This window comes from Trachurus trachurus (genome assembly GCF_905171665.1).
Source record: "Trachurus trachurus genome assembly, chromosome: 6".
Classification (NCBI taxonomy): domain Eukaryota; kingdom Metazoa; phylum Chordata; class Actinopteri; order Carangiformes; family Carangidae; genus Trachurus; species Trachurus trachurus.
In genome coordinates, this window is record NC_139897.1 from 26,825,983 (window position 1) to 26,836,168 (window position 10,186).

Here is a 10,186-nt window from a genome sequence, read left to right on the forward strand (position 1 = left end):
CGGCGGCTAGCTAGTTAGCTCATGTAGTTACTGACTGCTTTTTAGGCTTCAGCGTTTGTATATGTTACTTTACAGCCACCAGTTTACACGAATACTAAGCAGATTTTTATAAAATATTCAACATTGCGCAGTAATTTGCGATATTATTGTAAACTCCTTTGTTTCCTCTATGCTAGCTCCTAGCAGGTTAGCTGTTTAAACTGAAGACGAGGGGGAAGCCTGTTCCGACCAAAAAGGTAAAGACACGACTTTAGTCTCGATTATTCTCAATATCTATTAAGATGACGATACTTTATTGTCATTATACATGCACGTACAACGAAATGAAGGTGCACAGTCAGGATGCAGACTCATAAAAAGAAAGAATAGCCTAAACAATGTGCATCAGTCACACATCAGCATTTATTCACTGACCACACAGCAAAACCAATAAATGCCAAAGTACAAGGAAATGTCTGTTAAAGGGGTAGTTCAACATTTTGGCAAATTCGCCTATCGCCATAATGTCTATAGTCATAGCAGTAGGTTTTTTACCTTTAATTATCGGTGCATGTTGTTTTGAGATCCGCGGGGCAGAGACGTGAGCTGCTCAGTGAACACAATGGAGGTGAATGGTACAGGTCCCCTGCCCTGTCCCTCATCAAACTCATCAAATACACAATCCAACAACAAGTTGTGACCTGCACATTCACCACGCTATGAAATAATCATGTAAAATTATGTAACATTACGACACAAGAAGCAAATACTCTAATACTACTTGCGCTTTTGAGATCACTCCACCCAGCAGCCGTGTCTGGGATGTAGTTCTGGCTACGCATTTGTCTCTAAAACAACTCCGTCTACTAATGTTTCATGATTATCTCATAGTGTGGTGAATGTGCAGGTCACAACTTGTCCACCAGAGTGTTTTGGAGTTGTTGGATTGTGTATTTGATGAGTTTGATGAGGGACAGGGGACCTGTACCGTTCACCTCCATTGTGTTCACTGAGCAGCTCACGTCTCTGCCCCGCTGATCTCAAAACAACATGCACCGATAATTAAAGGTAATGAACCTACTGCTACGACTATAGACATTATGGCGATACGTGAATTTGCCAAAATGTTGAACTGTCGTTTTAATCATGTTTGCTTCACTGTTCAGTTACAAATATTATAAAAGGTGTGAGTGTTTGAATGTGCAGCTGCTCTGGACAGTAAATAGGAGCAAATAGAACAAAGATGACCAAGCAAACTAGAGTCTTGTCACACAACGAGTGTCGCAGCATTAAACTGTAATGTAATTCCCCCACAATCACTGAGCACGTGAAGATCACATTACGTGTAGGTTATTTATTGATCCTTTGGGTTATTTATTATTTAAATGCTAATGTTACACCTACCTGGTCAGCTAGCTGCACCTGGACTTCAAAAGGAGAGTCACTTAGTCAAATGATTCACATTCAATACAAATTCATTGACTAAAGAGAGATGAACCACAGTAAATTTACATGCCACAGTCACATCAATATGAGAATATTAGAGCTTTAGCTACTGAGTGTTGCCTGGTGCAGCTTTACAGTTTTCTAGCTTTTACAAGAAGTTATCCAAGTTCACAACCATCAAATGAGCTGTTCAGCTGGACCAAAGTTATTATCAATGATGATGATTACGTTCCCCATTCAGTGCATAATGTATGGTAAATATATGGTGTGTTTCCTGTGTTAAAGCAGACCACAAACTGAACCAGAAAGGGTGTTTTTCTGACTCTAAACTTTCAACAATTTAAGAAAAAAACCAAAATAACTGCCTGTTTTTCTTCTGACTCTAGGACTTCATCAGACCGGAGACATTTATGGCAGATCCAGACCAGAAGACCGGCCGGTGGAGATTCTGACCTCCACCAATGACCACCAATATAATTTCCTCATCCGTCGTAATGTCTCCCCGAAAAAGACCCCTGGTCCCCGTGAGCTGCCGGCGGAAACCGGCGGACGACTACTTCCCTTTCAACTTCCTGCCGGTGGAGTGTCAGCTGCACGTCCTGTCCTTTCTGAACGAGGTGGACAAGTGCAGCTGTGCCTTGGTTTGCCTGAGCTGGAGCTGTCTGGTCCGCTCGTGGAAGCTGTGGCGCGTGGCCGACTACTCCCGTCGCGGCGTTTTCCACCTGGGCCAGGAGGGGCTGCTGGTCTCCAACCGGGAGTTTGAGAGGTGGAAATCCTGGGTGCACCACTACACCCACCACCTCATCTCCCGCCATGCCAGCCTGCTCACGCTGAAGGCCAGCTTCGACCTCGGGGATCGATGCAACAAGTGGTGCGAGCTGCTGAGCCACCTGCTGGACAACGTTCACTGCAGAGACCTCAGCCACCTGGACCTCAACTGGACCTTCACTCTCCTGGAGCCGCTGGACCTCAGGGTCCACTCCAGCTCCAGTTCTCACCAGGACAGCATCACCAAAATGGACCAGGTAACTTGTTTTTGATTATTTCAGCTTTCACCGAGAATCTAGCCTCGCATCACCAGGCTCTTCAGACAAGCGAAGAGCCTGGTGTCCGTTACCTCTGAATTAGTCTGCATTCTGGTTCCTGTCTGTAGCGGATACCGAAATCACCAAATTCACCAAAATAAAAGTGTTCACCAACATAAAACTTATAAAATAAACATTAACTTGTAATACAATAAAAGCGAAATGTTAACTTAATGCCTCTGGGACTTTCTTGTAAATTATATTCCTTAAATTAAAGAGTTTTACCGCATTTTATTAGCTTGGTGCTTTTATTTTGAAGGAAAGGTCTGTCTCTCTCGCCCTGGATCCGTTTCCTTCCCAAAACAGCGAGTCAACAGCCCCAGACTACCGAGAATCCAGATTAGAACTTAAAGGGATAGTTCAACGTTTTGGCAAATTCTCCTATCACCATATTCACTATAGTCACAGCAGTAGGTTCATCACCTTTAAAGTCCCCCTCCCGCGACCCTTTTTGGTTATTTTAAATCCAGCAGCTCATTAGCAATGCACCTCTGGAGGGTGGGCGGAGACTGCGCTGCTCTACACCGAGCTGTCAAGCCTTTCACCTCTGAGCCAGATGCAGAGCGGGGCGGGAGCTTGTAGCACTAGTGCCCTCCCCTGGGGTTGTGACGCGTCAGCTCCAGTCTCCCTGAAACTGCCAGTTTGCGTCTGCCATTGGTTCACAGCAATTTGAAGGCAAAAAAACTCAGAAATGCAATTTTGCACACTCCTTTCTGCTGATATGTCCTCTAACACAAGAAAAATGCCACAGGAACACGTGAAAAGCACGAAAAACACGATTTTCATGGGAGGGGGTCTTTAAAGGGACAACGAAGAGTTTTGGAAAGCGAAGTGTTTTCACACTACATTTCCCATGAGCCTCCACGTGCACTGTGAAATTCTTGGACCGGCGCAATATGGAGGAAAGCGAAAACATTTGCCAAGAAGGTTTTCATTGATCAAGAATGAAAGTCGTAGGTTTGAAGACGATCAGATACCATCGTAGTTCCGACCATAAATGGCAATTCGGCGTATTATTCCCATGACCCGCCGGGCAGCGTCCGTGAAACCGAAAGTAGGAAATGTTGGGCGGGTCGACCGCTAAATAATAATGACAAAATACCTATAAAGACAAAACTATACATTTATCGAAAATGAACCCATTAACGTAGATTCATTCACATTAATATGATACTTTTTTATAACCAACTTCTTGCTGTCCCTTTAATTATCGGTGCATGTTGTTTTGAGATCAGCGGGGCAGAGACGTGAGCTGCTCAGCGAACACAATGGAGGTGAACGATACAGGTCCCCTGTCCCTCATCAAACTCATCAAATACACAATTCAACAACTCCAAAACGCTCTGGTGGACAAGTTGTGACCTGCACATTCACCACGCTATGAGATAATAACTGAACGTTACGAGACGGAGTTGTTTTCGAGGCAAATGCAGGCACGGCTGCTGGGCGGAGTGATATCAAAAGTGCAAGTAGTTCAGAGTATTTGCTTCATGTGTCGCAATATTACATAATTTTACATGATTATTTCATAGCGTGGTGAATGTGCAGGTCACAACTTGTCCACCAGAGCGTTGTGGAGTTGTTGGATTGTGTATTTGATGAGTTCGATGAGGGACAGGGGACCTGTACCGTTCACCTCCATTGTGTTCATTGAGCAGCTCACGTCTCTGCCCCGCTGATCTCAAAACAACATGCACCGATAATTAAAGGTAATGATATGAACCTACTCCTGGCGAATTTGTCAAAATGTTGAACTATCCTTTTAAGCTGCAGTTTCACATGTTGGTGGCTCCTGTTTTCAGCAAGCGTTAACATAAACATCCAGAAGTCTTGTAAGTATTTTGACCTCTGTAAACTGCACACATCAAGATAATACCTTCTACCGGTGCAGGGTAGTTTGAGATGAGAAGATGAGAAGTTGGAGATCTGGATGTGATGAGTAGAGATGATGATGCAGGAGAGAGGAGAGGTGATTTTAAAGTATGACAGGGACAATGTGATTGGCTAGTTGAGGGAGATCTGATTGGTTACCGAACACCTGAGGTCAACTGATTAGTCAGCAGATATCTTGACCTGTCAAACACAGAGGGAACTATGGGATGTGATTAACTATAATCGTCAAAATCTCTGCAGTAAGTAAAGTCCTGTGATGCTGTCAAGGCCATGAAGATTCATTTTCTTATTAGGGGGGGTAAAGAAAAGTTGGACAAAGACAAGTCAAAGTCAAACAAAGACAAAGTATTTTTATTGTCCCAAACAGGGGAAATGGAGACAGAGACATTAATTTCAAACACACTGTACAGATGGACAACAACAGATAACGTGTCATAGCGGGCAGATTCAAAGAGAAAAGTTGGTGACTTTCATTAGTTTTTTTCAGCTTTCAATAGTGAAACAAGTTTGGGAACCACTGTTATTCGATGTTTTTGTGCACATTAACATGTCACTTGTTGTTTAGATTAACCTTAAAGGGATAGTTCAACATTTTGGCAAATTGGCCCATTGACATAATCCCTATAGTCATAGCAGTAGGTTCGTTACCTTTAATTGTCGGTGCAAGCTATTTTTAGAGCAGCGGAGCAGAGCCGTGAGCTGCTCAGAGCTACTCTACAGAGGCTCATGGGATTTCTTGGTTTCCCTCATCAAACTCATCAAATACACAATCCTACAACTCCAAAACGCTCTGGTGTACAAGTTGGGACCTGCACATTCACCACACTATGAGATAATAACAGAACGTTTCGAGGTAAACTCATGCAAAACCGCTGATGCGCGTTGCCTTCAGGGACAGTTTTTCATCAAGCAGTCTCTGCATTTACCTCAAAAACAACTCTTGTTGTTGTTATTCTGTTATTATCTCATAGCGTGGTGAATGTGCAGTTCACAACTTGTCCACGACAGCGTTTTGGAGTTGTTGAATTGTGTATTTGATGAGTTTGATGAGGGAAACCAAGAAATCCCATGAGCCTCTGTAGCGTAGCTCTGAGCAGTTCGCGGCTCTGCTCCACTGTTCTAAAAATAGCTTGCACCAACATTTAAAGGTAACAAACCTACTGCTATGACTTATAGGGATTATGGCAATGGGCCAATTTGCCAAAATGTTGAACTCTCCCTTTAACATGTCACTTGTTGTTGTTTAGATTAACCCGGTTCATCTCTGTGATTTTGCAGGTGAACAGTTTCCAGGAGCTCCTGACCAAACTCACCCACAGCTGCCCGCGCGTCTCCAAGATGCGACTGCACTTCGACTGGTCGGACTTGTCGGTGTCGCTGCTCACCCAGTTCCAGCAGCTCCGAGTCCTGGAGCTCAAATACTTCTGGGTCTTCAAAGGGGTGACTCCCTCCACGCTGCAGACCCTCACCAAGTCCCTGCCCAACCTCAAGTCGCTGACGTTGCACATCCTGGTGCCGCTGAGGAACCTGGGCATCTCGTACACGCTGGAGTCTCAGTCGCTGGAGTTCCTGGACGTGTCGCCGAGCCGAGGCCTCGTCTTCCACTGCCTGAAGCTGCCGGCGCTGCGCGAGCTCCGAGCCAAGAAGATCGTGCGCGGGATCACGCTGGACCGGAGGACCAGGCTGCGGATCCAGCACCGGTGGCCCTGCCTGTACCACGTCCTCCGGGAGGGAACGCCGAAGCTGCAGGCCCTGAACAACGAGCGGCTGCTCCCCACGTGGCGGGAGCAGAGCTACGGGGATCTGTCCGCCATCCTGGAACAGTCCTGTTACTGTGTTCAGCATCTCGACAGCTGGCTTTGGTAGTCGGTCGGCCGCCCGTAAATGAAGTACAGATGGCGGATTCCAGAAGAAACCAATATATTTCCTTTTAAAACTTTGATTTACAGGGATAGTTCACCCAAAATTCAAATTTCACTCATTATCTACTCACCCTCATGTCGACTAAGAGCTGGGAAAATGTTGGTGTGTCTTTTTGGACGAAGAAAGTTGGTATCCATTGACAACCATTTAATTTAATTCAGTTTATTTGATAGGGACAATGCAGGTTAACATAGTGACACTTCCACTCGTTACAAACAAGTCAATGTGACTGATGTTCTGCATACAGAGATTATAGCTAATGCTAGTTTCCAACTCCCGTCCCTAGTTAGGCTTTTAGTAGAAAAAAGAAGTTAAGAAGAAAGACATCAAAATTACATACAACACTATAAAATGTACAATACATCTAAAATCATACCAAGTCATGACACATTAAAAATGCATACAGTTCTGATTTTGTTTCAGCCAGATTTTGACCTTTGTATTAAAAATTCTTATGTCTTGGGTTAGTTTTATTTCGGCCGGTAATGAATTCCACATCATCGTAACTCAGAGAAGGGTGAGTAGATAATGAGTGAAATTCGAATTTTGGGTGAACTATCCCTTTAAATGAAGTGAACGCCGTGCGCCCATGGGGGACACGGATAAAACTTGAACACTTGAAGTCGAATCAAACGGCTGCCAGCTGTTTCCAAAGCAGTGAGCTGCTGCTGCTGCTGCTGCTGCTGTTGTTAATGAGGAAACATGTTTGTGTCGACATGACAATGACAAACAGCAAGTCTGTAGTTGTTTTTTATTCTATTGGTCCAACATTCCCCCCCCCTAAAAGAAAAAAAAAAAGCTGATTGTACTGTTTTCGTGCCGGCCCGGGGATCCGTTTCCACTCAGGCTCTGGAAACTTTGCTGGAAAAGTGACGACAATGACTGCAACTTTATCTGAGCGTCTGAGTGCGTGTGTGTGGCCCGTGTGTGATGAAAAGAGACTGAATGACTTAGTGAGTGAGTGGATGAGTGAGTGTGGTGGCTTCTCTGTGGAAAAAAACTTAAAAACTTTTTAAACATCAGAGACAGAAAAACCAGGGCTCAGTGTCGAGGGAAGAAAAACAACAACCATCCGAACTAAAGGCAAAATATTTGGAGAAAGAACCAACTTGACACGGAGAGAGAGAGTTATAATTTAAAAAAGAGTTCATTTCATTTCAGAAAGTATGTGCTGTGTAATTAAAGTGATAATTTGAAGAAAATCTCAAAATATCACATTTTTATCCTTCCAATGTCACATTATTATCAATATTATGACATTTTTTCTTCTTTTTTTCTTGAAATATACTAGAAATATGACAAATGCACAACTGTTCAGTTTTTATCATTGGTTTATTCTCAAAATATTTTGCCTTTCTTCTCTGTATCCAGTCACCAACAATGTTACAACATGTTCTCAATAGCAGAAAACTGACATGTACTGTACTGTATTATTATTTTTTTTTACTTTTTTTTTTAGCTTGATGATTATTATTATTGATTGAAATGAGTCGTTTACTGCTGTCAAGGCTTTTATTAGAAAATGCGACGTGTGTGATCCCAGGCTCCTGGAACAGGTTTCCACATTGATCTCAGTGACATCAAAACAAAATAATCCATCATCTGTGTTGGCGGAGACACAGCAGGGACCAAAACGCTTCTCAGAATCGCTGTGCACCGAGTCCTCTTTTTAAATTCCTCTCTCATCTCGACGCAGAAAGTGTCCTCACCAATTATGTTGTTGGGTTTTTTCACGTTTACCGATACTCAGACTCAGAGGCGACGTTAGGCAGCAGTCGGGGTTTTACTGAGAGACACGAGCGAATTTGACAAACGGCGAAAGCCAAAGAATCAAAACAAAAAACAGCCAGAGGCTCAGACTCAGAGGTCCATCCCTTTAAAACCCGATCAAAACAGGATACCGATAACATCTTTGGCAACTTTTTAACACGTTGTTACCAGAACTGCAGTCGTTTTTTTGGCTTTGTTTTTGCTCCACAGCGTCAGGTTGACTCCTAAGAAGAAGAAAAAAAACATATCTTAATTGTTTCAACCAGACCATTTTTGTTATTTCTCACTTAGTTACCACACACACTCTGGTCAATTAATCAAACAGCCTGTCTGGAGGAACCAGGGCTCATTCCAGTTTGCACCAGATGTGTTTAAAATGTTTTCTTTCCTGCGTTGTTCAGTCTTGAATGTGTGATGTTGTTGGTGTTTTTAGTTTTTAAAAAGCAGAGAGAGCTGATGTGTGGATTTTATACGATGTTTGAGGACATTTTAACCTGCCTGTCTTAAAAAAAAAAAAGACATTTGGAGACTTTATTTGCACATTATATTTCCATTGCTGTCGTCAAAAGTCGATGTGGTTTTCAAATCGCTGCAGCAAACAAGTGACCAAAAGAAAGAAAAAAAAAACACCTGTTGTAGTTTGCGATCAGAGTTTTCCATGAATGTAAAGTTTTAGATATTTTATTTTTCTCATCATGAGCGGCGACTGTTTCCGGAGAGAGATGAAGTAGTCGGTGCCTTTTGCAGTTTCCCTCCCGATCAGCAGAGGACCTCCTCCGCTAAGATTTGACCGACAGGACTTCACTCCCTCTCTCCAGACACACGGGCGTGTTTACAGCTGGACTAGTGACACACTCGTGCGTTCAGATCAATGGATTCTCATCAGTTCACTCCAGTCACTTGTGCTGCAGATGTGTGTATGTGTGTGTGTGTATGTGTGTGTGTGTATGTATGTGAGGGTATTTATTTCTCCTGAATATATCAAAGTGTGCGTGAGGTTTGGTCGATGTCATGAAGAACTTAAAGAGTGTAGAAATCATCACACTTCATAAGCGATTGTACCCTGTCTTTATTTTCACTTGTGAGTCTGTATGTGTGTGTGTGTACTTGTATAGCTATACATGTGAGGACCAGTTTGAGTTTTAAACCATCAGAGTGAGGACATTTTGGGAAAGTGAGGACATTTTGGCCGGTCCTCACTTTCTCAGACCCCTTCCAAGGGTTAAGACTTTATAATAACTAGGTTATTAGGTTTAAGTTATGTTAAGAGTGATGGTTAAGGTTAGGCATTTGTTTTGGATGGTTAAGGTTAGGATAAGGGGCTAGGGAATACAGTATGTCAATGAGTGTCCTCACAAAGATAGCCATACAAGCGTGTATGTGTGTGTGTGTGTGTGTGTGCGTGTGTGTGGCAACATCGTGGCTCGTCGTTTCACAGAGAAACATGAATATTAATAATATGACCAATGACAGGTCTGATCCCGGATCTCCTGCTGTCTGAGGAACAAATCCTCCCTGAAATAACATATCACAGTGTGTGAGTAGAACACCCTGACAGATGTTGTAACATCTGGACCATAAGACCTTTTTTTTTTTTTTTCCTACATAATAAATGATTTAAGTTTCTTTTTGAATTCACTGGAATCTGATATGGTCGTTTTCTTTTTTGTTTTCTATTTGTGTCGCTACATTTATTAACTCTGTGACTGAGTGAGTGGGATTTATTTTATTTTACGTATTTATTTCTATATTTCTATATTTATTTGGAGATGTGTGTGACCAACAAGTGTCAGAACCATTAGAGATGATGTTTGGTGTGAAACCAGGAATGTGGCCTCCACCATGATGATGATGATGAGCGACCATTGTTGTGCCATCTCACTGTTCCAACATCTGTTCTCAGTACAAATAACCCGTCACCTCCTCAGGCGACTGTTTTCCGTCACCGTTGCCATTTCGTGCCCCGTTGTGTGTGTGTGTCTGTGTGTGTTTCCTCTGCTGAGGTGAGATCTCCTCCAAGTGTGTGTGGTGTTGGTCGTCACGGTCATGGTGGTCATGGTCGCCTGAAGCTGGGGCTTTCCAACCAATTC

At 43.1% G+C, this 10,186-nt stretch overlaps 1 protein-coding gene across 1 annotated transcript; it reads left to right on the forward strand.

The window, feature by feature from the left end:
- Positions 1 to 6,736, forward strand: LOC310988050 (uncharacterized protein). The gene is made up of 3 exons (XM_083974543.1): positions 1 to 236; positions 1,812 to 2,450; positions 5,682 to 6,736. The coding sequence occupies exons 2-3, from the start codon at positions 1,887 to 1,889 to the stop codon at positions 6,267 to 6,269; spliced, it is 1,152 nt and encodes a 383-aa protein (XP_083830669.1). The 5' UTR covers positions 1 to 236; positions 1,812 to 1,886; the 3' UTR covers positions 6,270 to 6,736.
- Positions 6,737 to 10,186: the final 3,450 nt, after the last annotated feature.

What these genes read in the sequence shown, in the direction of transcription:
- LOC310988050 (XM_083974543.1), top strand. Translation starts at nt 1,887, where the DNA reads ATGACCACCAATATAATTTCCTCATCCGTCGTAATGTCTCCCCGAAAA. An exon ending in GCATCACCAAAATGGACCAG is followed by an intron (nt 2,451 to 5,681) that starts GTAACTTGTTTT and finishes GTGATTTTGCAG; the next exon opens with GTGAACAGTTTCCAGGAGCT.